Genomic DNA, 27,424 nt, shown 5'->3' on the forward strand with positions numbered 1-27,424 from the left:
CTCAAAGTTTTCGTTGCAATGCTATCCAAGTTTCTACTTCTCTGTTAACTTGTGGAAATTCACATTTCATTAATGATATACTTATTTATTCAATACATTCTTACTGTTGTTATTTTGATATTGTTCTGACAAAATGATTTTCAAAATGATAAATTGGTGTTTTTATTAAAACGTTCTATTCCATCTTATTCATATGAGAACTTTGTTGAACACTTAACGAATTTAGTTTTTATGGATGACATGATCGCTGATCGCGGCTTATCAGAAATAAAACACTAGTTTGATTAAGGTAGGAATCATGTCAATGCCAGGGGGATTTCTATAGTTCGAAGCCATTTAATTGAGTAAATCGCTATATTGGTACATGTCCATAATCTCACAAAGTTAAAGTTGTTTACTTTGCTTTATGAAAATAAGATCTATTTTATTCCAATTACGGAAATATCTGTTTTGTAATCAAAATTCCAAAACGGAATTGTTCTCTAAACTCGATATAATACTTCTATCTAATCCTAATTTACCAAAACCTATTCATCAACTAAACGTATTTCTTTTATTAAACCTAAACACGTGATTAAACCGAATTAAATAAAGTTTTAGTTAAAAAGCGTTCCCTGTGGGTTCGATATCTTTTATTACTACAAGCGTATACCGTGCACTTGCGGAAATCGCTCAACAAGTTTTTGGCGCCGTTGCCGGGGAACGCCAAAATTTTTTGACAAAATTTTAAATTTTTCGTGTTTTATTTCGAATCTAGGTTTAAACATACTTATTTTAACTTTTATAATTTAAAAGTTTTCATATACTAATTTATTTTTTTCAAAAATTCTGTTTTGTAGGTAGTTTCGGTTCGTGCAAGATTTCAGGTTCATGCGCAGTTCTCGAAGTTCAGGCATTGTACCAGACCCTATAGACCCAGAAATTGAGAAAACCATTAGGAAGAACAAGAAAAATAAGAAAAACAAAAATAAGACCCAGTAAAAACACATACCGAGCCAGAAAAAATGGCAGACCCACCAACACTTATGGAATACGCTAGGCCAGGTGTGGCCGGTGTAACCAATAGTATCGTTAGACCCAGAATCACCGCAAATCAATTTGAAATTAAGTCAGCTTTGCTTAATATGTTGCAAAATAATGTAACATTTTACGGGTTACCTAACGAAAATCCTAACACCCACTTAACAAATTTCCTTGAAATTTGTGACACTTTTAAAATCCCAGATGTGACTGCAGAAGCAATCAAACTTCGCCTCTTTCTTTTCACTTTGAAGGATAGAGCCAAAGAATGGTTAACTTCTATGCCAGCCGCAACTTTTGCCACTTGGGAACAATTAGCCCAAGCGTTTTTATCGAAATATTTTCCTTTAGCAAAAACCGCAAGAGTCATAAAGGAGTTAACATCTTTTTCTCAAAATGATAATGAGACTCTTTATGAAAACTTGGGAACGTTTTAAAGAACTTCAACGTTTATGCCCACACCACCAATTACCCGCTGAACTTTTAATGTAAACATTTTACAATGGACTAAATCCTACAACTAGGGGTTCATTAGATGCAATGTCGGGAAGGCTATTTATGAAGAAAACATCAGCCCAATCGAGAGAACTTTTGGAGGAAATGGCAATCAACAGCAGTATGTGGCCCGCGGAACGTGGACATATGCCGGTGGCGAAACCATCATCCTCAGCCTCACCATCAGTTAAAGGTATAGTTGAACTTGATCCAGTCGCGATGCTAAAAGTCGAATTTTCTGCTTTATCGCACAAAATTGACAAATTTATGGCACCACGCGATACCAATGGCAATCCAATCCAAACGGATGTGGATTACGAAAATATGAGTGAGATCGAACAGGTAAATTTTGTCCAAGGGCAAAACCAAACTAATAATCCTTATTCTAATACTTATAATTCTGGATGGAGGAATCATCCTAACCTTAATTGGAAAGATAACAGTAACGATAATATTAGTGCTAATCAAAATCGTACCACTAATTATCAAAATCAGTCAAGAGATACGATTAGCACTTTATCTTCTAAAATCGACAAGTTTATAGATGCTATCAGTGGAAAAATAAGTAATCACGACGATGGTTTTAAACGGATCGAAAATAAATTCGATCAGCTTATTAAAAACCACTCATCTAGCATCCTTAATTTGGAGATTCAAATTGGTCAACTTGCTAAATCAATTCCATCCCGAAAAGAGGGAAGTCTTCCCAGCCATACGGAAGAAAATCCGAAAGAACAGGTGAAGGCTATTACTCTTCGTTCAGGGAAAAATTATCAAGGGCCTGAAATGCCCAAAGATGCAACATTACCAGGAAATGATTTACCAAAGTCCAAAGAGGATATCTTAAACACAAATATTTCACCATCTGACGCAGGTACCAAAACTTTTGTACCCAAACCACCTTTTCCACACAAAGTCCGAAATAAGGACTATGATAAACAACTTCTAACGTTTTTGGATAAACTTAAAAATTTGCATATCAATTTGACATTTATGGATGCAATAACACAAATTCCTAACTATGGTAAGTTTTTAAAGGATTTGATTTCAAAGAAAATCAGTTGGGAAGGAATTTCATCCATTTCGTTAACTGAAGACTGTAGTTCAATAGTATCAAGTAATTTGCCCACTAAACTCAAAGATCCCGGATGTTTTACTATTCCGTGTAAGTTGGGAGATATTGAATTCCCAAGTTGTCTTTGTGATTTAGGAGCAAGTATAAACTTAATGCCATTGTCTATTTTTAACAAGTTAGGTTTAGAAGAAGATATCAAACGTACCACTATGGTTTTGCAATTAGCGGATCAAACCACTAAGAGGCCATATGGTATAATTGAAGATGTTTTAGTCAAAGTCGATAAATTTATTTTTCCTACCGATTTTGTTATATTAGACTTTGCATATGATGTAAATTGTCCTTTAATTTTCGGTAGACCGTTTATGAACACGGGACGCGCTCTAGTAGATGTGTCGGAATGGAAGGTAGTTTTAAGGATAGGAGAAGATAAGGTCGAGTTTAACATGAACAAAGCGATGAAATACCCTATGGAGGAATTCGCTTGTATGAAACTTGATTTAGTCAAGGAATGTGTCAATGATATAATTCAAAGTGAAGAAATAATTGAACCTATAATAGATGAGAAATTAGATGATAAGGACCCAGAGCCTTTGATTAGAGAAGATGGACCAGTTCCGCCTTCAATTGTAACACCCTCTAAATTAGAACTTAAAGAGTTACCCAGTCATTTGAGGTACGCTTTCTTAGGCGAAGGCGATTCTCTACCTATAATTATTTCTAACAAATTAACAAGCGATCAAGAAGAAAAATTGAAAGAAGTTGTTAGAAATAGGATAGGAAGTATGGGATGGAAAATTTCAGACCTAAAAGGAATTAATCCTAGTATAGTAATGCACAGAATTCACTTAGAAGAGGATAAGCCACCTAAAGCGGATAGGCAAAGACGCTTAAATCCGAACATGAAAGAAGTAGTCAAAAATGAGATTACTAAACTTTTAGACAATGGAATCATTTATCCGATCTCGGATAGTGAATGGGTTAGTCCAATCCATTGTGTACCTAAAAAGGGAGGCATAACTGTTGTAAGAAATGATGAAGGTGAAATGGTACCTACACGAACCACCACCGGTTGGAGGGTTTGTATAGACTATAGGAACCTAAATAAAGCTACTAGGAAAGATCATTTTCCTCTACCTTTCATTGATCAAATGATCGAAAGGATAGCCGGTCATGCATTTTACTGTTTCCTAGACGGTTACTCCGGATTCTTTCAAATTTACATTTACCCGGATGACCAAGATAAAACAACCTTCACATGTCCTTACGAAACTTTTGCATATAGGAGAATGCCTTTTGGTCTATGTAATGCACCCGTAACTTTTCAACGATGTATGACAGCAATATTTAATGACTTCATTAAAGACATAATGGAAGTTTTCATGGATGACTTTTCAGTTTATGGAGATTCTTTCGATGCATGTTTACAGAACTTAGATAAAGTATTGTCTAGATGTGAGGAAACGAATTTAGTTTTAAATTGGGAAAAATGTCATTTCATGGTAGACGAAGGAATTGTTTTAGGTCATAAGATTTCTGAAAAAGGTTTAGAAGTGGATAGAGCAAAGACTTCGGTTATAGAAAAATTACCCCCACTAACCACTGTTAAGGGAGTTAGATCATTTTTAGGTCATGCAGGTTTTTACAGACGGTTTATAAAGAATTTTTCTGTAATCTCCAAACCACTTACTAATTTGCTTATAAAGGATTCAACTTTTGATTTTAATAACGATTGTTTACAAGCTTTCAATACCTTGAAAACAGCTTTAGTCAGTACACCTATAATATCAAAACCCGATTGGAATCTACCTTTCGAAATTATGTGTGATGCGAGTGACTTAGCTGTAGGATGTGTATTAGGTCAAAGGAATGATAAGAAACTTCATGTTATATATTATGCGAGTCACACTTTGTCCGGTGCACAGCTAAATTACACCACAACTGAAAAAGAAATGTTAGCAGTAGTTTTTGCATGTGATAAATTCCGATCTTATTTGTTAGGATCCAAAGTTATCATTTATACTGATCATGCAGCTTTACGATATTTATTTGCTAAGAAAGATGCAAAACCACGTCTTATTAGATGGGTTTTACTATTGCAAGAATTTGACATTGAGATTAAAGACAAAAAGGGAGTTGAAAACCTGGTCGCCGATCATCTATCAAGACTTGAGGATGAAAACGGTCCCATCGGTGAAACATCAGGTATTCGAGATGATTTCCCCGATGAACATCTCATGCAAGTACAAAGTGTCATAGCTCCATGGTATGCGGATATAGCCAATTACTTAGCTGCACATGTTGTGCCAGATGGATTGACTTCTCAGCAAAAGAAGAAATTCTTTTCAGAAGTTAAGAAATATTTTTGGGAAGATCCATTCTTGTTCAAAACATGCGGCGATGGAATACTTAGGAGATGTGTTAGTGAGTTTGAACATGACTCTATAATGATAGAATGTCATGCTAGCGCTTACGGAGGTCATAATAGCGTAAGCAAAACAGCAGCTAGAATACTTGAATGCGGATTCTTTTGGCCTACTCTGTTTAAAGATGTCCGTTCATTTATTATCCGCTGTGATAAATGTCAAAGAACGGGGAATATAAGAAGGAAAGATGAGATGCCTCTTAAGAACATATTGGAAGTTGAAATCTTCGACGTATGGGGAATTGATTTCATGGGTCCTTTTCCTCTTTCTTTTGGTAAAAATTATATATTAGTAGCCGTAGATTATGTTTCAACGTGAGTTGAAGCAATTGCAACCCCGACAAATGATTCTAAAGTAGTTGTTAAGTTTTTAAATTCAATATTCTGTGGATTTGGAGTTCCTAGAGTTATGATAAGCGACGGTGGTACTCACTTCGTAAATAGAGCTTTTGAGTTACTTATGAAAAAATACGGAGTACACCATCGTATCTCTACACCGTACCATCCTCAAACGAATGCTCAAGCAGAAATTTCAAATAGAGAACTCAAATGGATACTTGAGAAAATAGTTTCGTCTTCTAGAAGAGACTGGGCACATAAACTTGACGATGCACTATGGGCATACCGTACTGCATTTAAAACACCTATCAGGATGACACCTTATAGATTAGTCTATGGTAAAGCTTGTCATTTGCCGGTTGAATTAGAACATAAAGCATATTGGGCTATAAAAACCCTTAATTATGATTTGCAAAGCGCAGGGAAAAAGCGTTTGTTTGACTTAAGCGAGTTGGATGAATTACGCTATTTGTCCTACGAAAATGCGAGCATTTATAAGGAGAAAATTAAAAAGTGGCATGATGCCAAAATCAAAATTAAAAACTTTAATGTTGGAGATAAGGTCTTACTTTTTAATTCTAGATTAAAATTATTTCCAGGTAAACTAAAATCTAGATGGGCTGGACCATTTTTGGTTGTTCAAACATTTGATTACGGAACATTGGAGCTAGAAAAGTCTAATGGCGACCGATTTAAGGTCAATGGTAATCGTTACAAAATTTATTTCGACGGAGTTCCTATTCAAGCAATTGAATCCGTGGATAAATTTTATAAAAATTAATTTCTTTGATTTTCATGTTTTTAATTTATAGTTTTTTTATTTTATTATTTATTTTATATTTATAATTATTATTCTTCTTCTTTTTAATTTATTCTTTTCTTTCTAATTTATTTGTTTTTTTAATTAATTTAATTTATTTACTTTAATTTTTTATTTTTATATATTTATCATTAAGTACAAATGAGTTTTGTTCACATTAAAATTTTAATTTAGTCATGTTATGAAATTTTCATTAAGTGTTAAGTGTTGTTGAGAAATTATACATGCAGAAATCTCAGTTGAGATTTTCTATGTTCCAGGATTTGGAAATCTCAGTTGAGATTCCGAAAATCTCAGTTGAGAAATTTTCTGTCTTTTTACATTTGAAATAGCCGTAAGGGATTACAATCTTCTTTCTTCAAAATTTTCTGTCAGTTAAATCGAAGAGGTATCACTTTGACACCTATTTCTTTCTAACAGACACAACCTTTCACTTATAGTTCTTATATATTCCTGTAGGATCAGACTTCTTCCATTTTCACTTCATCTTTCTAAATTTCTTTCTCAAATTCTCAAATCCTACAGACTTCATTTTTCTTTTCTATCACAGACATGACTAAGTCTTTGAAGAACGTTCAAAAACACAATTCTTCTAAAAAAGGGAGAGTTGATATATCCGATAGATATGGTGCATGGTTTCCCATTTATAACCATGATGAGGGGAAACGCTTTCTGCAATTCAGATATGCTCAATTCTTTGGCATGATATATCTGGACGAGTTTCTGAACGAGGAACTCGGGATAAGCGAAGACATTGATCGCTATCTGACTAATTTGGGTTGGACCAAATTTGTTTCTATGAAATTTCCTATAATTGGAAATTGGGTTCTGGAATTTTTCTCCACCGTTAGGTTCGTCAATAAGAGACGTGTTCGTCTCAGTTTTCGTTGTGAGGGGGAGGTATTCACTTTTGGATATCCAGAACTTCACAATTGGTTTGGCTTTCCACCCCGAGACACAACTCAACACCATCCTGGAAGGGATATGACTTCTAGAGACATATGGAGGATGCTAACAGGATTTTGGCAATTCAATCCACGTCTTGCCTTCAACAAATCCATTAATTCTAATTCCATGTTGTATCTGCATAAATTCCTCTGTCACAGCCTTTTTGGTCGAGTCAGTAGCAATATTGTGAAAGATACTGATCTTTATGTGTTGGGCGACATTTTTCAAGGCAACTCAGTGAACTCCTCAAAGATTTTAATGGAGGGGTTAGTTGTTGCTTCCCGTTCGAAGAAACGGAAGATTGGGTTCGCCAACATCATATGTGGAATAATTTTAGGAGCCAAGGGAACTATTTCTGTTCCTTGGACTCATACAGAACCATTACTGATTTTAGATTACGAGTTCTTGGAGAACGAGGGACTTGTCAAACGAGTTTTCCGTTCTGGTCCAACATTCCTTTCTGCACCAGAGAGGCAAGTCTTCGTTCAAACGAAGATTAACAGGGCCAATGCACGTCGTCTGTCATCTAGTTAGGGATATATATATTTTATGTGTTTCTGTTTGTTGTTTTTAATATATATATGAGTGATTGTTTGTCAATTATGTTTTTATAATGTTTCTATATAAATGTATATTATGGTATTGTTTAAAATAGTGAATAAAAGTGCATTAATTCATTAGTTTATTTCTTTTATTTAAGGAACAACCTTTGGTTTTCCTTCAATTTAATTTTTCAGTTTTGTTTATCTCAGTTTCAGGGATTAATATTTACATTAATATCACTTACTTCACGGAGGAATTGGTTTTGAAGTGTTAAAATCATAAAAAACAGTCCCAATTTTACCCAGATTTTTCAGAATCTCAGTTGAGATTTCGAATTCTCAGTTGAGACAGCGGAGGAAATTTTTTTAGGCAAAATTTCGCCCCTTCCCTACTTGCTGTCGCGATTGAGATTTTGAAAATCTCAGTCGCGACTTGCGACCTGCAGGTGCGGGATTGGGCGAAATTTCACCCTCTTTTCCTATTCCTACTCTATTTACTACCTATTCAACTATCCTAATCAATACCTATTACTTACACCTATTTATATCACCTATTTTTACACCAATCAATCATCTTTTCTCTTCCCAATAACAAGATTCACTCATCTTCCCCATAAATATTTACCCTATTCATCTTCTTCCCCAATTCACCACCATTATCTTTTACTCTTACCTTCATCTATTTCACACAAATTTCATCTATTTTTACCCAAATTTCATCTATTTCACCCAAATTTCACAAACAAAACCAATATGCCTAGACAAAAGACCGTTGCAAACAAAGCCAAGGCCACCGAAATCAATCGATTACGGGTTCAATATGACGCACCGTTCGATATTACGTCGGAAGCCGAAGGACGCAAATATCGCCGATTCTCTAATGTCCTAATAGAGTTCGTCGACATGCCTTTTCTTGACACCGACACGGTAAATACTCTTTCTTTTACCGAGCATATTGATGAATTTCTTACCGTTCTTGGTTGGAAACGATTTGCTGGTATGCGTTTTCCTAGTCTTAAAACGCATATTATTGAGTTTTTGGTTACTCTAACCTATGACAAGAAGAAAGGAGTTATCTCTTTTCGGAGTGATGGAGTTCGTTATGATGTTGGATATGCGGCCATGAACCGTTGGTTTGGTTTTCCTACTCGAAATTTTTATTCAAAGCCAAAGCCTTTTGATTCACACACGGTTTGGAATACTTTAACCAGTTTAGATGTTTTTAGTCCAAAGAATACATCTAGTAAACTAATTAAGGATGATTGTGTATTCTTCTTTCACAAGTTTTTATCATTCTCCTTATTTGGTCGGGTTGAAAGTTCAAAAGTGCAAGTTCGTGATTTGGTTGTGTTTGATGCTATTTTTAAAGGTTTGACAATTGATAGTATTGAGATGATATTTACTAACTTAGTTCGAGCTTCCAAGTCCCGCAATAAGCAAGTGCCTATGGGTAATTTGATTACCGGCATTGTTTTGGGCGCTCGAGGTGAATTAGCGGATTATCAAAATATGTCTCATGTTGGTTTACCTTCATTGGATCTCACGGCACTTCAAAGGGCCAATTTATTGAAGAAAATGGGACCACTCGCTTTGATATCTTATGCGGATCGCACAAGACATGTTTTTGCTACCATGAGTCGTGAAGCCTCGGGTTCTCAAGGTTTAGGTGCCCAAGATGATGATGAGGAAGATGAAGAGGAATTTGATGAAGATGAAGAGGAGGAGGAGAATGTTGATGTTAATGCCAACGAGCAAGTAAATGTGGAACCAAATGAAGAAGAACAAGTTGGATGGCAACGTGTTTTGACACAAATGAACGAGCATAACCGTCACATGAATTTGCGGTTAGATGAAGTCGTTGCCAATAATGCCGAAATGAGTTCAAGGATCACTACGTTGAGTCGTGAGCACAAGTCTACTCGTCGCCGGATGCTCTCTTTCTTCCGACGCCAAGGAGTTGAGACTACGCCTTCTCCACCACCTTCACCTTGATAGGTTTTATCGTTTCTCTCTTTAACTCATTTTCGTTATTATTATTATGTTTTATTCGGTTTGGTACAATATTTTTACTTATGTTTTGTGCAATTCTCTTTATTATTCATGTTTGAATGTTATGGTACTCTATTTTTCCATTCTAATTCGTATGGTTTATTTTGTTATATTTTTCGTGTTTTATCGCTTTTTGCACCAATGAGGACATGGTCCAAATTAAGTGTGGGAGGAGATATCTCATATATCATTTTATTTTTAAGTACGAATGAATGCCACGAATGAGAATGAATGCTATTTATTTAAAGTATAAATGCATATTGTTACTCAAGTTTAAGTAAAATATAATATGCAACATTTTCAAACAACAAATGCAACATTTTCATATATAGTGCAACACTTTTAAAAAATAATAGCTATTTTTCATAAACATATATTTTTGATTTCATATGTTTCAAACACTTTAACTTTCAAAATAATGTTAAGCATATTTTAAGGTTATCATTATTGATAGAAATAATATTTCTATACGGGCTATATTTTTACAAATATTTTTTACAAGTCTCCGATACGATTTTATCAAAAACGTCTCGAGTAAATGTATATAAGTAAAATTTCTTTAGTTTCAAATCTCTATTTTATATCATGAATTCATGATAAATATAAATCTTATTTTCAATTTTCAATTAGGTTTATAGGCATAAATCAAACTAACAACTTTAGTTTTTTAGCTCGATATTATTTTTCGTCTTACATTAAAAACCAATTGAAGTTTTTAAGGAAACTTTAGCCATAATACATGTTGAATTTCAAGTCAATATAGGATGAATGTGCTATTTTTCTTTCCCAATTTTATTTTCATGTTAATTAAATCAAGTAGTCGTATTCTTAACTTTTGGCCACGATTGAGACCAACCTTATCACAATCGAGGTATGAAAGGGAAGAACATTAAGTACCGTTTACTTTTGGCCACGATTGTGACCACCCTTATCACGATCGAGGTATGAAAGGAACGTTAGAAATTAAAGCAAAATTACACGTGTTTAAAGTTTTAAGTAACGATTGCGTCCACCCATGGCATGGTCGGTACCTCTTAAACGAACACGAAAGCGAATTAATGCGTATAAAGTTACGATCGAGACCACCCTTATCTTGGGCGTAACTAAGCAAATATATTAAACCTAAGTCCTTAAATCTATATTTGTAATAGTTTAGGTTTGGGAAAGGAAGTTTTGTGCTTAGAAATGCCTTGAGACGAAAGATTCGGAAACATGCGTGCTTACACCGTCCCGAATACTTCAATATAAAAATTGAAATATAAGACGAGTAATATATCTCTTTTACACTAGCTAGTTTGATACTTTGCGTATAAATTTACCATGAAAAGTTTATCTTTCGGTTTAACTAATTCAAAAAGGAATATATGGGTATATATTCTATTTATAAAGAGATTGATTAAAGAATAAATTCAGTGAAATTTTTGCTCGGGACTAGCAAAAGCTTAAGTGTGGGAGTTTGTTAAGCCCAAAATATACCTAAATTATCATACATAAATACGTTAAATTTACATTGAAATCATGTTAATTATATTCATTTTGAATACTTTTACGTCTTTATTTACTTCTTTGATGCAAGGTACCTAAATATTTGGTAAAATCCAAATAGGAGCAAAAACGGAGCTAAAATGGACGAAAAACCTTAAAAACGTACCGAGAATGCATATCAGTCAGAAGAACGCTCGAGGAGGACGAAAAGCAGTCGAGAGACAGGGAGAACATCTCTCTGTCGCGACTGAGATTCTCATAATCTCAGTCGCGACTTGCGGAGGCCAGATCGGGGGAAAATGAAGTTTTCAAGCTCGCCCCTATATCCCCTATCGCGACTGAGATTTTCAGAATCTCAGTCGCGACAGCGAACCTCTCTGCACACAAAACACATGTTTAAATTCGGAAAAACGCGTCTGTTCGTTCGGATAAAAGCGACCCTTCACCAGCAGACACGACCCGTCATTTACAACCCTTCAACAACTATAAATAAGTGATCCATTTCAGAAATCAAGGTTGGTTAAGTTGGAAAAGTTAGAGAAATTAGAGAAGAAAGTTGTTATGTTGAGTTTCTGATTCAGAAAAGAATCAGAAAGTTAGATTTCATTTCTGTAAACAATCGTGTTGTACACGAATTGTATTTAGATTAGTTATAAACACAATATTAGTTTAGTTTTCATTCTGATAGTGGACGAGACCAGTCTCTATTCCGAAGATCCAGCGAGAAGAATTGACGGCTGAAGCGCATGAGGTTTGACGAGCCTACGGAGTTTGAGAGAAAGATTGACGACCCGGATCTCAAAGTTTTCGTTGCAATGCTATCCAAGTTTCTACTTCTCTGTTAACTTGTGGAAATTCACATTTCATTAATGATATACTTATTTATTCAATACATTCTTACTGTTGTTATTTTGATATTGTTCTGACAAAATGATTTTCAAAATGATAAATTGGTGTTTTTATTAAAACGTTCTATTCCATCTTATTCATATGAGAACTTTGTTGAACACTTAACGAATTTAGTTTTTATGGATGACATGATCGCTGATCGCGGCTTATCAGAAATAAAACACTAGTTTGATTAAGGTAGGAATCATGTCAATGCCAGGGGGATTTCTATAGTTCGAAGCCATTTAATTGAGTAAATCGCTATATTGTTACATGTCCATAATCTCACAAAGTTAAAGTTGTTTACTTTGCTTTATGAAAATAAGATCTATTTTATTCCAATTACGGAAATATCTGTTTTGTAATCAAAATTCCAAAACGGAATTGTTCTCTAAACTCGATATAATACTTCTATCTAATCCTAATTTACCAAAACCTATTCATCAACTAAACGTATTTCTTTTATTAAACCTAAACATGTGATTAACCCGAATTAAATAAAGTTTTAGTTAAAAAAGCGTTCCTTGTGGGTTCGATATATTTTATTACTATAATCGTATACCGTGCACTTGCGGAAATCGCTCAACAGAACCCTCCCTAGTTTTGTTCTTGTAATGATCTTTTTTTTGAATAATTGTAATGATCTATTAAGACTTTAAACTTGTTTAAAGTGATTATTTATATAATGATCTATTGATCCTATGAACTTGCTTAAAGTAATGCACATTTTAAATTCTTCAAAATTTTCTTCTTATTTTACCACGGAGATAAAAAAAATCATTTATAAGAGTGACACATCAACAAACGGTGACATGCCAAAAATTAAAAATCAATTTTATGAAAATATACAAAATGATGGTTATTAGATAATTACATCTCCTTACTAGAATTAATAGTCATTATTAATTTTATAAAAAAGGTTTTAGTGGTTACACCAGTTTTAATTGTCATTAATGTGAATTAATTGAGTAAAATTAATTATTCATAAAGTGAATTAATTGAGGACAATTTTTTTTCTCAACAATCTACATCTAAGAATGAGTTTTGACTCATTCAAAATAGATAAATAGTTCATAAAAAAAAAATCTCTCAGCCAAAATTTGTTCAAATCCCATAATTTTTGCTTCGATTCATTCGTCATGTTTTTAAGTTTTATTGTAAAAATTCGACACACACGGTTAAATTCTGATGTATATTTCTATTGTATCCAATTTATTGTAATTTTTTTTTTATTTTTGTAAATTAAAAATAAATTTTACGAAAACTATAAAAGCTTAATGGTGGTTACGAGAGAATTAAATTTCATTAATGGTGGAATCAATCTTGCTAAAAGGTTGGGTGTTAAGAGGCTCTCTGTGGAGTCTGATAATTTGGAAGCAATCAAAATGATTTCTGAGAATCATTCTATGGGTCTTAACAGTCGCAACCTCATCAAAGCTATTATAAGGCTTTGCTCCTCCTTTGAGTTCGTAGAGTTCAGACACATTTTTAGAGAGCAGAATCGTGTTGCTGATCGCTTGGCGGCGGCGGGCCATGAAGGGACGTTAGGCGTTACTACCCTTCCTGTTTCCCCTAGTTTCATCTCTCATCTTCTCTTAGAAGATAGGATTGGGGTTAGCTTCCCTAGGCTAATTCCTGGGTAGTTTGTTGTTATTCATTTTTCTTTTCCTTTTCTACCAAAAAAAAAAAAAAAATGAGATTAATGTTCATTATTAATTCTATAAAATGTTGTAATTGAAAAACAAAATTCCAATAGTGTGCCTATAAGAGGTATTTTTTGTTCATTCGAAACATAGAGATAGTTCATTTGATATTTTTTCTCTTTGCCGAATTTTGTTTAGCTCACAAAACTTATGTTTCAATTTCTTCGTGCTACTTCTTAGTTTTGTGGTGATAATTCGAATGAAAAAGTTAGAGTTCGAGTAATAGAGTATCTTCGAAAACGATTGCCAACTGTGGTAAAATCTCTTTGAAGAAAAATAATCTCATTAGGGCATCAGAATCTTCATTTTGTGTTCATTTAGTTCATCGAAGGTTATTACATTCAATTTTGTGGTTGAGAGCCTACCTATATCTTGAGAGGTCATGAATTCGAATCACATCCGGGTCTGGTGGAGATTTTTTTTTCTTTAATGTAAGCGCATTGTGCGTAAATTTATAATTTTTTTTATTTATTTACTTAATAAAATGATTATTATGTTCCTCAATTTTATTCTTTTGGTGAATTTAAATATATTATTCTTGAAAATTATTATATTATAAAATTATCATTAAATTTTGTCACGTAATAAAAAATATTAAAATTTTATAATGTTAGATATGTATATTGTAAAAAAATACTATATATGTAAGATGATTTATGCTGAATATAATTTTAATTTTTTTTAATTTATATGATTAAACAATTAAAAACTAATTAGGGTTAATTCGAGCAATAAGATATTTTCTTTGCTTATCGGGTTTTGAAATTCATCCTCCATTAAAATTTAACTAATTTTTTTTAAATACACAAATTTTTTCATAGTTTTAAATAAATTCGAAGCACCGATCTATCTCCAAAATATAAGAAGGCAATTGAATGATTTGAAAAGTACAGGATGAATTAAGTTTGTTGTTTTTATAAGAAGGGAGTAAATAATATCTTCCTAGATTGGTGGAGTGCAAGATGATAGGATTTTGAGTGGAAATAAAATTAGCAAGGGGGTCAAAATAATAATAAAAATAATATTTATCCGCTTAGGAGGTTTGCACACCATTCAATACCAAGCCACGTCAACAAACCCCTCTCCCATAATATCCTCATCTTTTATTTTTTTTCTATAAAAAACTAGTACTATTATTCCCTGCATCAAAGTATACTACACCTTATCGTAGTCCTGATTGATTAGCTGTCCGATTTACCCTTGCATCTCATACTTATCCAAGTAAATTATAGTTCTATTTCTTTTTAATTCCTAAAACATACATTCCTTTCCTTTTAATTTTTTTAATGATTAATGTGAACTGCCAATTAAACAAAATTTCCAGAAAAATAGTTGTGATTAAAATAAAATAATACTTATTTAATATAAACATTGTTATAGTATTATTTTTATGGATTATTGTATTTTCATAATAAAGGAGGAAAAATATAATTTATTTTTAAAAATTGTTATGCGTGTGGGTATACAATATCCGTAATGGATGTGCAAACAAGGAATACTTTTTCCCTTCACAATAAGGAAAAAAAAAACAAAAGTGAAACTATCAAGTAAAAAATGGAAGCGGATTCCGACATTGATGCGTCGAAAATACGCGCTAACGTTATCTAAGGTTTCTATTCCATCAAGCAACATCTACGCCTCTTATGTTACACCTGAATCACAGACCGCTCATCTCTCCAGATGTCAATTAGATATCAAACGGTCATTTTCATGAATAACCTGATGTGGAAATGCTTCAGCATATTCTATTCTCCCCTTGTATTCCACCATATCCAGTTATCCAATTATCCTATGACACCACATCTCACCAAATCACCGTCTGATTTTGTATTCTCTGCAGAATCAGAATTTGAAATATCTGACGGCTAATATAAACTTGGTAAAATAGGTTAAACCGCATAGTATCAAACTTCATTTATCCCAAATCGTAAGAGCTTATAATATAAATAAATCAGTCGAACCGCACCGAAGAGCTTCGTTGTCTCTCACACTCTTAGGCTTTTCTTTCTTCTCTCTGCTGGTACGGTCGCCGGAGGATTGTTGTAGGGTTCAGGGCAGGAGGAGAATGGGGTCGGCGTTGTTGTCGGAGCTTGGAACGGAGATACTGGTGCCAGTGTGCGCAGTGGTTGGGATAGTCTTTTCGTTAATTCAGTGGTTCCTAGTCTCGCGCGTGACTCTCACATCGGAGCGAAAAGCTGGGTCGTCGCCGGGCAGTGACAACAAGAATGGCTTCAATGATTATCTGATTGAAGAAGAAGAAGGTCTCAATGACCACAGTGTCGTCGCCAAGTGTGCTGAAATCCAGAATGCAATCTCTGAAGGTATAAACAAGTTTAGATCTCAGGGTTATTGCTTTAGATCTGTAGTTTATATTCTTCTATTCTGTGCTTTAACTTATTTCCGCTTATGGTTATTTTTTTAAACAGTTCGAGCTTTTCCCATTTATTAGGTGCTGTTAATTTGATACCCTGCTTGTTATATAAGAGAACTAAAACTTGATAGCTGTGTTATTTAACCTCAGATTTGAGTTGCCCTTTGATGCTCTCGATTTCCTGTTCTTTGTGTTTTATGCTATATTCAGGCGAAGTGTAAATTAAAGACAATAATTTGCCTAAAATTGATTTTTTTTAACCAGTAGAACATTTTTATTATCCATTTTTAACTTTTTTTTTAATGAGGAAATCAGATAAAGCTGCTATTTTTTTTTCCAGTTCCATGTATTTGGGCATAAATGAGGATTGCACCTTGTTAGCTCAGCGCACTAAATGCATGTGAACTGTTCAGATCTGCCTTTTTGCCTTTGTATGGCACATAATAAAGAAATACCAACGCTTTATCTTTGTATATTTGAAAATCATCGGTTATTTTGGAAGGAAGGTGATAATATACTAAATTGCATCTTTATTTAGTCTGGTCATTATTACTTGTCACTTTTATTATTTTGTCTTACATAAATAAGGGTGTGTGGCTTTTAGGGCGTAACAGTCATTTGTGTGTGCCTTACACGTGCTGCACATGGATGATGTCTTCTTGCTGAAGAATATTTTGCACATATTGACTAAGAAGAATAAAATATCATGAATGAAATATTGTTGTTTGTATTTTCTTGATGAGGGTATATGTATTCTAGTTTTTGTATCTTCCTCCAAATTCTGGAATAGTGGTAGCTGTTTTAGCATATATGCTTCACCTTATATTCATTATTAGGATTTTTTAATTTTGTCTTGCTCAAATTATTCTTACCTGTAGGTCAATCTCAAGTGTGGAAACACTGTGCTATAATATTGTTCGTTGTATGTGTTAATGTAACCCTAGGGAGCACCAGCACTTCTTAGGATGTTAATAAGAGTGTCAGACACTCTGTGGATACGCACCCGACACTCCAAAATAAGTGTCCCTCTTTTTCTTTTTTTTAAAGGGGACACTTCTAGGACACTTCGGGGACACGGATTCTAAATTAATTAAGTAGAATATAGAGGTATTTTTTTAATAATTTTACACAAAAGAGGGATTAATATATACAAAAATATAATAAAATCTTAATAAAAAAAGAAATCACAATCCAATGAAAAGAATATAGCAGCTGCTTTTTTGGTAGTTTTAAATAATTTGAACTATTAAATATTTATTTTTGATGAATCAATGACTTATTATGGATACCTACAGTTTATAATCACTAATGACTGTTATTTTTGATATATATAAATTTGGCTTGTTCTTGTTCACGTGTCTCATATTTTTTAAAAATATTGTTTACTGCACCCCTACCAATACGAGTACCCATGTTGGTGCTTCCTAGATGAAACCTATTATTTTACTAACATGATTAGTGCTGTCATCTGATATCATTATATATAAGCATTTATTTCCTCTATTAAAACCATTACGGCTTGATCCAATCTCCTGATCCCTGCGGAAAGGAAAAAGAATTTCACCTCCTTCCTTTCGCGAAGGGAGGTTTAGGAAAATCCTATTGATTGCAGCTTTCTCCAGACCTCCGGGAGAAGTATGAAAAAAAAAATGGCTAGAATGGTATGATCCCTCCGTCGCCCCCAGAATGAAAGGGGCGATCTCATAGTTCTTGGTCTGTGAAGATACGTTGTTAGGTGCTCCATTTTATTTTCCCATCTCCAATACAAATCAAAAAAAGGGATCCATTTATAATATCAGTGAATACTAGAGCCAGTAAAACGGTAGCTACTAAAGCATAAACTGCTCGTTTTTCCTTCCCTGCGAGTATAGCATGATGAGCCCAAACTGGCTGATTCTTGTCAACTTATGAAGCGACTACGACTTGCTGACTCTCTTATTGTTGTTTCGTCCGGTTACTAGCTTTTCATAAGCTACATTAGTACTTTTTTTTGTCCTAATTGTGATATACTAATTATGGCCATGTTGTATTTTGGTCTTTCTATTTTGCCATCTGCCATTTGCTTTATTTATTTATTTATGAGTAATATGGATATATTATGATTGCAACAGGTGCTACATCTTTCCTGTTCACTGAATACCAGTATGTTGGGGTATTCATGGTTGCTTTTGCGATTTTGATCTTCGTTTTCTTGGGTTCTGTTGAGGGCTTCAGCACGAAGAGCCAGCCATGCACTTACTCACCACAGAAGACCTGCAAGCCAGCCCTTGCAACGGCAATGTTCAGCACTGTTGCATTTGTACTTGGTGCTGTCACCTCAGTTATCTCTGGTTTTCTAGGGATGAAAATTGCTACTTATGCCAATGCAAGAACAACTTTGGAAGCAAGAAAGGGTGTTGGCAAGGCCTTTATAGTAGCATTTAGATCTGGTGCAGTAATGGGATTTCTGCTAGCTGCAAATGGTTTATTGGTCCTTTACATTATTATTAATCTGTTCCAGCTATATTATGGAGATGACTGGGAAGGCCTCTTTGAATCTATAACTGGCTATGGTCTTGGGGGATCTTCCATGGCTCTCTTTGGGAGGGTTGGCGGTGGTATCTATACCAAAGCTGCAGATGTTGGAGCTGATCTCGTGGGGAAGGTTGAAAGGAATATTCCAGAAGATGACCCAAGAAACCCAGCTGTGAGGACTCCAACTTTGAAATCTAATTCTTTGACCTGTAATTTTAGTTTTACTCGCAGTTTCTAATTTTCATTCCAACAGGTCATTGCTGACAATGTTGGTGATAATGTTGGAGATATTGCTGGTATGGGGTCTGATTTGTTTGGCTCTTATGCCGAGTCATCCTGTGCTGCCCTGGTTGTTGCGTCAATCTCCTCTTTTGGAATCAACCATGAATTCACTCCCATGCTATATCCTCTACTTGTCAGTTCTGTGGGTATTCTTGTATGTTTGATTACAACTCTATTCGCCACTGATTTCTTTGAAATCAAGGCTGTAAAAGAAATTGAACCGGCACTGAAGAAGCAGCTCATCATCTCCACCATTCTTATGACTGTGGGTATTGCAGTAGTCTCCTTCGTTGGGTTGCCTTCATCTTTTACAATTTACAATTTTGGTACCCAGAAGGTTGTTAAGAACTGGTAAGTTTCATATTCTGTCGCAAATAATTGTTGTTTATAGCATCAGGGTGTATTTGAGATTGGATATTTTAGTGGTACATTTCATTGATTTTGATTCTACTAGTGTCCGTACTGGTTTCCAGCTTTTGGTTAGGGAAGGTGAAAATGACCTGATTTATTTGTGACCATAAATGGGCTGTTTACTGCTTTTTGAGGCTTAAAGAAAGTGAACTTCTGGGATGTGATCAAAAGTTACTAACATGCTTATTGTTCCATTTTCCTCTCTGTTATGCATCACTTAAGTTGATCTGTATTAGTAGTTCTTTTTATCTGAAGTTTCAGTTTCTTGAGTGCTGTGGACAGTTGTACTACATATAAGGTTGAGATTGTTACTATATATTTTTGCTTTTGCCATTTACAATTGTTAAATTATGCCGCCCAAAGAGTTGTCATGGCTGTCTGGTCTTCATATTTTGTTTTGGATTTATATACTTCTGGTATGCTTTTCGGGGTGGCATGTGGCATTTCATGTTTATGCTGTCAAATGATTACTTCTCTGGAATTTTTCAAAGTGGCAAGTGTATTTAGTTTTTCTCTTAGTGATCCCTTTGTTTGTTTGCTTGCTGTATCATTCAGTACATGCATCTTTAAAAATATAGTACAAATAATATCGTGATCCTTTTGCAGGCAATTGTTCTTGTGTGTCGCTGTTGGTCTTTGGGCTGGACTGATTATTGGCTTTGTGACTGAGTACTACACCAGCAATGCTTACAGGTAAAGAATGATGCTATGTAGTAAGATTAGTGCTCTTATCATTGTATTTGTAATGTATTCTAATAACGGGCTTTTATATTGTGCATGCAGCCCTGTGCAAGATGTTGCTGATTCCTGCAGGACTGGGGCAGCCACTAATGTCATCTTTGGTCTTGCCTTGGGATATAAATCTGTGATCATTCCAATTTTTGCCATTGCTATCAGTATATTTGTTAGTTTTAGTTTTGCAGCCATGTATGGCATTGCTGTGGCTGCTCTTGGTATGCTAAGCACCATCGCCACTGGATTAGCCATAGATGCTTATGGTCCCATCAGTGACAATGCTGGAGGCATTGCTGAGATGGCTGGCATGAGCCACCGCATCCGTGAACGAACTGATGCTCTTGATGCTGCTGGCAACACTACTGCTGCCATTGGCAAGGTATTATTGATTGACATTCGATTTCAAATGCAATCAGCTCTTTGCATTGCAAATACTGCTTTTGTGATTTGCAAACCCTTACTTGCTAAATGCAATCATTATATATCTTCTTCAAACTCAGTACTGGTGACATGCCTCATTTATGTTCCCATTTGTTGTCTAGGGATTTGCCATTGGATCTGCTGCTTTGGTGTCTCTGGCTCTGTTTGGCGCTTTTGTCAGTCGTGCAGCAATCTCAACAGTTGATGTCTTGACCCCAAAGGTCTTCATTGGTTTGATTGTGGGTGCTATGCTTCCTTACTGGTTCTCTGCTATGACCATGAAGAGTGTGGGAAAAGCAGCTCTAAAGATGGTTGAGGAAGTCCGCAGGCAGTTTAACACCATTCCTGGTCTTATGGAGGGTACCACAAAGCCTGATTATGCTACCTGTGTCAAGATATCAACTGATGCTTCCATCAAAGAAATGATTCCACCAGGTGCTCTTGTCATGCTTACACCCCTCATTGTTGGAACCCTCTTTGGCGTGGAAACCCTTTCTGGTGTTCTAGCTGGTTCCCTTGTCTCTGGTGTTCAGGTAATGAAATGGAAGCGTCTTTTTAAAATGATTGAATTCAGTTGGAGGTGACTATGAACTGACTGTTCTTTGGTTTTAACAGGTAGCAATTTCTGCATCAAACACTGGAGGTGCATGGGATAATGCCAAGAAGTATATTGAGGTATTATTTTCCTAATCAACTGCATTGATAGTTTTTAACTGTTAAGCTTATCTAGATTTATGCAGTAACATGTACACTTTCTATGATCAGGCTGGTGCTTCGGAGCATGCAAGGACACTGGGGCCTAAAGGCTCAGATCCACACAAAGCGGCTGTGATCGGAGACACCATTGGAGACCCACTTAAGGACACCTCAGGGCCATCGCTCAACATTCTGATAAAGCTGATGGCAGTGGAATCTCTAGTGTTTGCTCCATTTTTTGCCACTCATGGTGGTCTGCTTTTCAAGATGTTCTGAACGGAGACATAGTGAAGGGTTCATGACAAGAAAATGCGCATTTTATGATCTCTCCCTGTTAATGGGATTCTTAACTTAGTTTCTCTAGTTTTAGTGAAATACTAGTATTTTTGATGGGTCATAATGATGATGATGAAAGAATGATTATAAGGATGCGAGAAATGGTCATTGATGTGTAAGGAGAGAGTCAGGAGAATTTGGTACCGTTACTCTGTAGTTCTGGAACAAGTTTTCTCAAAAATTTTGTATCATTACTACCCTTTTCCCTCGTAGCAAGACGGTATTTGAAATTTCAACTTTGATTGATTCTGTGCTATTAAGCTTCTACTCAATATTTTCTGGTGACAAAAAAAAAAAAAAAGGCTGAACAATGCTCTGAAGTTTCAATATGGAATGCGCCTGTGTACAACTATTCTAATGGTTGTTTGTGCTCTCCATGCTTCCAACATGTCTGGAGTTGAGTAGATTATGTTTATTGGGTTGTTCATTTTAGTGCCTGTCTACGTCGACTTGAAGAAGTGCCTCCAAGCCATAAGTGAAACTGTAACTGGAAAATGGTGTGATACGTATTTAACCCATCGAGTCTTGTGTGAAACCCACCTCTTTTTGGCCCTTGCAACAACAACGTTGGTTAGATACCTTAATCATGCCTTTTAGGATGTGATAACATCTTAAAGGATTTCGGATCCATTTGTCTGGGCATCTGGAGTAAGGAACTGTTGGATTAAGCTAAATAGAAATATTTATTCCTCGAAATAGGTAGATCAATGAATTATTGGATCAATGGGATGTTTTCCAAATCTCTATCAATGAGAAAGAAGGGTTTACAGAAAGAAGCTAGAAAATGCTGTCCAGCTAGCGATTTAAGCTAGACGCGCTCTCTCTCAAATCAGTTCAAACGCATTAGGGATTAAGGAATTTCTGTTCAGACATGTTACTAAACATTTAAAATACAGTAACCGTTTAGGAGCCAATATGAATTCCTGTTCAGAGCATGAACCGACTGAAATAACCGATCAAAACCGATGAATTTTGTTTTTCTGGTTCGGTTTTTGATCTAATAGGTTTGGTTTAATATTGAAATATATCAGTAATATTGACCGTTTGGGTTTTTTTTTGACAAATAATAGAACCAAATCGAAATAGAGATTAGTCAAATTTATTATATACTAGTTATCTATTAATTATCTAACTAGATATATGTTGAATGAAGAAACCAAGTTAATAACTGCTGGTGACCATAATGTATAGAACACAACTCGATCACCATCTTGGCCTTCCATATTTTTGTTGAAACGTTTTATTTGTGCCATTTCTTTTCAATTCAAACCATTGATTTGTTCATATTTAACGTTGACAATGGTAGATATATTGTGTTTTTAATGTATAAAAAATCTTATATAATTTTTAATATTTATATATAGTAGGTAGGATCAGTATATGTATTAAATCTTAACTTTGAGAACATTAATTTATTATATGCTTGCAGTATTGTTTAACAAATTAACCACAGCCACCATAAGCATACTGCATAAAAAAATAAATAAATCTTAACACTATTAACCACAGCCACCATAAACATTAATAAACAACACATTACTAAATCATAGAATTGTTATGTTTTTCAATATAAAGTAAGAAATAAAAAAATTGTTTAACAAATGTTATAACCGAAAACTGAATCGAACCGGACCGAAATATTCAGTTCGATTTGTAATATTATTCGGTTTGATTTGGTTTTAATTTTAAGTCTTATTCGATATTCGGTTATTTCAGTTCGTTTTTTAGATAAAACCGACCGTTGATTATCCCTACTTTGAGTTCCTTATAAATAAAATATGACTTCACAAGTCAAGGCACATGCAAACATCTAACTCAATTACTTTAAGTTGCTTTGTACTATGTCCTATATTTTACTAACTTAGGCATCAGAGTGGTGTCGTCGGTCAATGATCTCGTACTGATCATCTTTCTGTCCTACCTTAAGTATTTTAACATAGATTCTCTTATATCAAATTAGTGCAGTGAGCATGGATCGAAACGACCATGGCATATCAAGAAAATACAGCTGACCCGATATCCTTAAGGTTACTTGATATCTCTCACGATGCCAACAGAGACCCGATAGTTTTTCTTCAAATAACCCTAGACATCGACCTATGTAATGAGGAATGTTTGGGGCCCTTCGAACCTTCCAACAGGGAACTTATGAACCGCTTCCTCAAACAATTCCTTCATACCATGAGCACCATTCAACATGCATCAACTGTAGGAAAAATTGATTGTAGCGGAAGAGGCCATTACATTGGCAAGAAGGTAAAGATTTCGCGGCCTGTTCCACCAAGCAGCATACGGTTCGCAACTGTCCGTAAAAGGGGAATATATCTTGGGAGTACCATAGAGAGGGGAATGCGGAAGGACTCATGCAGCAAACCTCTCACAAGGATCGAAGCGATCACTCCCTGTCATTTTGAATAACATTTTTAACCATATTTATTACCATGTCTTTATTTATCATTTTGCATAGGGATGCACGTGGTCGGTTAACCAATCCATGGAGGTTAATTCGATCGGTTAATCATTTAATCGGTTTTTTAAAGACACTAACCATACATTGGTCCATTAAATTTGGTTAACCACTAATCGGTTAATCAATTATTTCGGTTGGTTAACCTTTTAATTCGGCTTCTAACCATTAGTAGATAAAAATAAAAATAATAAAAGAATTCTAATTTTATTGTGAGGGAGACGGCGGGTTAATGATGAGTTGAAGAGATTAATTGCGGAGAGAGAGATGTACGTGCATTATGTCTGTGTGGTTTTACATAATACACTAATTATTTAACCGTTATGGTTTTACATAATACACTAATTAATCCCTAATTTTTTTTAAAAATAATTATATGATCCTTCAGTTTTGATTCCGTTAATGGTTTAGTCCCTATATCAAATCTCCGTCTAAAAATGTGTTAAAGAACAATTAAACGGATAAAAAAAAGGCAAAATTGCTCATAATAAAACTTTTGTTTATAAAGTTTTGGAAAACAAGTAATAAATTTTTTATCCTTGTTTTTATATCCAGAAACATATAAGAAAAAAAAATCCGCATAAACTGAAATTAGAGAGACAACAACAAATTAACTGAGAGTTATTTACACATTTTCATCTCATTTTGGATTGATTAATAAGTTATGAAAAACTATATGGACTAAATAATTGTTTATCCATATAAATAAATTTATTTTTATATTTTTTAATATTTAATTGAAATTCGGTTAACTGCGGTGTTTAGAATAAGGAAACCGTAACCATAGCCATTAACCGCTATTTTTAAAATTAAAAATCATACATTAGTCCATCAGTTTCGGTTAACCTTATTTTCAGTTTGGTTTTCTGGATTTTTGTGTTTGCACAAACAATTATTAACAATGAACTAAGTTTATAATCAGTTATCAGCTAGTATAATGAGCTAACTATTTGATAAACAAGTCCGAGAAATTCAAAGCACTAAAATTAAACCATTTATTATTTTTCAGCTTTTGCATCAAGTTAACACCGTTTAGCATATTTGTAGGTTGGAGCTAATTGGAAACTTTGATATAGATTGGGAGTTAATAGATGATTTTAGGAGGTTAGGTATCTAATTGAATTCTAAGATATAGATTAGGGCCTTAAGTCAAAAAAGAAAAAAAAAAATCAAAATCAATGAATGCCACCCCCTACTCCAATCGAGTAGTCTACTAGTACTAACAGTAACACAGTCTATCGTTACTTTTCCATATTAACAACAAATCGATTTTGTGGACCATTTTCCACAAACTTTGAAGCTTATTACCCTAATTAACGCCGACGAATTCTTCAAAAATCACGAACCTTTTTTTCTTTCTTTCTTTCTCTTCTGTATCTTCCTCTGCATTCCACCTCTGATTCTGAATACTCTCTCAACAATAATGGTTTCAAATCTTTCCATGAAGATCCAAACTTGCCCTTCTCTTTCCATTCCTTCCCCTCCATTTCTTCCCTCTTCCTTCAACTCTATTTCACTTCCTTTCCCTCACAATACCGCAAAAACCTCCCATCTCCGCCTCCTACCTTTCCCTCTCCGCATCCGTTCAATTGACGCTGCCCAACCTTACGATTACGAGTCCCAACTTCAATCCAATCACCTCAAGTCTCAATCATTAAAGATCGCCATCATTGGGTTCGGCAACTTCGGTCAGTTCCTCGCCAAGACATTTTGTCGTCAAGGTCACACTGTCCTTGCCTATTCACGTACCAATTACTCCGATGCTGCTACAAAGCTCGGTGCTACATTCTACTCCAACCCACATGATCTCTGCGAAACCCATCCGGATGTAGTGCTTTTATGCACTTCGATTCTCTCCACCGAAAAGGTGCTCAGTTTTTTCCCTTTTCAGAGACTCAAGCGTAGTACCCTTTTTGTTGATGTGCTTTCTGTTAAAGAGTTTGCTAAAACTATTTTGCTCAAGTATTTGCCAATTGAGTTTGATATCTTGTGCACTCATCCAATGTTTGGGCCTGAGAGTGGTAAAAATTCCTGGACTGGTTTGCCTTTAGTGTTTGATAAAGTTAGAATAGGGAATGAGGAAGATAGGATGATTAGGTGTGAGAAGTTTCTTGATGTTTTTGCTAGAGAAGGATGTAGAATGGTGGAAATGAGCTGTGTTGAGCATGACCGTCATGCAGCAGGCTCACAGTTTGTAACTCATACAATGGGGAGGGTTTTGGAGAAGTTTGGATTGGAGTCTTCACCAATCAATACTAAAGGTTATGAGACTTTGTTGGATTTGGTGGACAACACATCTGGTGATAGTTTTGAGCTGTATTATGGATTGTTTATGTATAATAAGAATGCTATGGAGCAGTTGCAGAGGTTGGATATGGCATTTGAGTCAATTAAACAAGAGTTGTTTGGGAAGTTGCATCAAGTTTATAGGAAGCAGTTGTTTGGGAATTCAGATGGATCAGAGGAGCGCCCTGAAAAGCAGAAGTTGCTCCATAATGGTGCTCCAGTTGAACCATTTAGCAATTATATGGAACAAGAAAGATCTTGAACCTAGTCAACTTTTAACCTTTGTATTAGGTCCTACTTTCGCTTTTGTTGGTGTTTAGTAGCTCAAAATTTTGAGTGATTCGCAATGCAATTACTAGACAGAACTTGTTATATTAATGACTTCTGCTCCGTAGCTTTTCTATTGTATACAGTCAATGACCTGAATATTGTAGATTTTAAGTGCTTCAACCTGCGGTTCCAGAACGAGCTAACTCAATCGTTCTGTTGTGAGGGGGATGAGACAAAGAGGTTTGTGATATTTAAACCCCATTATAGAAATAGTCAATCTTCAGTTCTTTTATCTATTCAGTTTCGAGAAATCCATCTTATTATCAAAGCAATTATTTGGTTATAGCATTTAAGGATGTAGTTCTTAGAAAAGCAAGAAGTATAATTTGTCACGAAACACTATAGAGCATGAAACATAGGAAGAATGCAAGATTGACGAATATCACAGAAGGCTTTAGTTTGATCATTATCTCTATGTACCAGTTGTCATCTTGTCGTTGTATGGGATTAGACTAGTACATTTTGTTGAAAGTTGCCCAGAAATATGTTATTGGTGGCACTAATACTTGATGAATGAAGGATTTTAAACTGTCAAATATGATGTTTCCATTGAAATCTACTTTGGAGAACCTTTATATATGTCTACATAAACCCCATTTCCTTCCTACGAAAGGGTTAGCAGGGCTGATCAATCCCCAGAAGCGGATAGCGTTTTTTCCCCTCTTCCTTCATACCGAACATACTATTAAGGTTTGTAATCTTCTTGTCAACTCCTTGTGACACTTAGAGATATATTCTGTATTGTGGCATGAAAAAAGTATGATTGTCTTATCTGTGCGGTTTTTAT

At 34.9% G+C, this 27,424-nt stretch overlaps 2 protein-coding genes and 1 non-coding gene across 3 annotated transcripts; 2 read left to right on the top strand and 1 right to left on the bottom strand.

The window, feature by feature from the left end:
* Nucleotides 1–1,382: 1,382 nt before the first annotated feature.
* LOC136225242 (small nucleolar RNA R71) lies at nucleotides 1,383–1,490 on the bottom strand. Its single transcript, XR_010686968.1, has one exon. It is a non-coding gene; the product is annotated as a small nucleolar RNA R71 (small nucleolar RNA).
* Nucleotides 1,491–15,745: 14,255 nt separating this feature from the next.
* LOC136222033 (pyrophosphate-energized vacuolar membrane proton pump) lies at nucleotides 15,746–21,810 on the top strand. Its single transcript, XM_066009510.1, has 8 exons — nucleotides 15,746–16,110; nucleotides 18,272–18,846; nucleotides 18,928–19,307; nucleotides 19,974–20,060; nucleotides 20,151–20,481; nucleotides 20,645–21,055; nucleotides 21,138–21,197; nucleotides 21,288–21,810. The coding sequence occupies exons 1-8, from the start codon at nucleotides 15,855–15,857 to the stop codon at nucleotides 21,492–21,494; spliced, it is 2,307 nt and encodes a 768-aa protein (XP_065865582.1). The 5' UTR covers nucleotides 15,746–15,854; the 3' UTR covers nucleotides 21,495–21,810.
* A 3,466-nt stretch (nucleotides 21,811–25,276) lies between these two features.
* LOC136222034 (arogenate dehydrogenase 2, chloroplastic) lies at nucleotides 25,277–26,925 on the top strand. Its single transcript, XM_066009511.1, has one exon. The coding sequence runs from the start codon at nucleotides 25,445–25,447 to the stop codon at nucleotides 26,567–26,569; it is 1,125 nt and encodes a 374-aa protein (XP_065865583.1). The 5' UTR covers nucleotides 25,277–25,444; the 3' UTR covers nucleotides 26,570–26,925.
* Nucleotides 26,926–27,424: the final 499 nt, after the last annotated feature.

Source organism: Euphorbia lathyris, chromosome 3 (genome assembly GCF_963576675.1).
Source record: "Euphorbia lathyris chromosome 3, ddEupLath1.1, whole genome shotgun sequence".
NCBI lineage: Eukaryota > Viridiplantae > Streptophyta > Magnoliopsida > Malpighiales > Euphorbiaceae > Euphorbia > Euphorbia lathyris.

Bases quoted from the DNA above. Each gene is read 5' to 3' on its own strand.
- LOC136222033 (XM_066009510.1), top strand. From the start codon at position 15,855: ATGGGGTCGGCGTTGTTGTCGGAGCTTGGAACGGAGATACTGGTGCCA. The intron at 19,308-19,973 runs GTAAGTTTCATA...ATCCTTTTGCAG, and splicing joins CAGAAGGTTGTTAAGAACTG to GCAATTGTTCTTGTGTGTCG. The intron at 21,198-21,287 runs GTATTATTTTCC...TTCTATGATCAG, and splicing joins ATGCCAAGAAGTATATTGAG to GCTGGTGCTTCGGAGCATGC.
- LOC136222034 (XM_066009511.1), top strand. From the start codon at position 25,445: ATGGTTTCAAATCTTTCCATGAAGATCCAAACTTGCCCTTCTCTTTCC.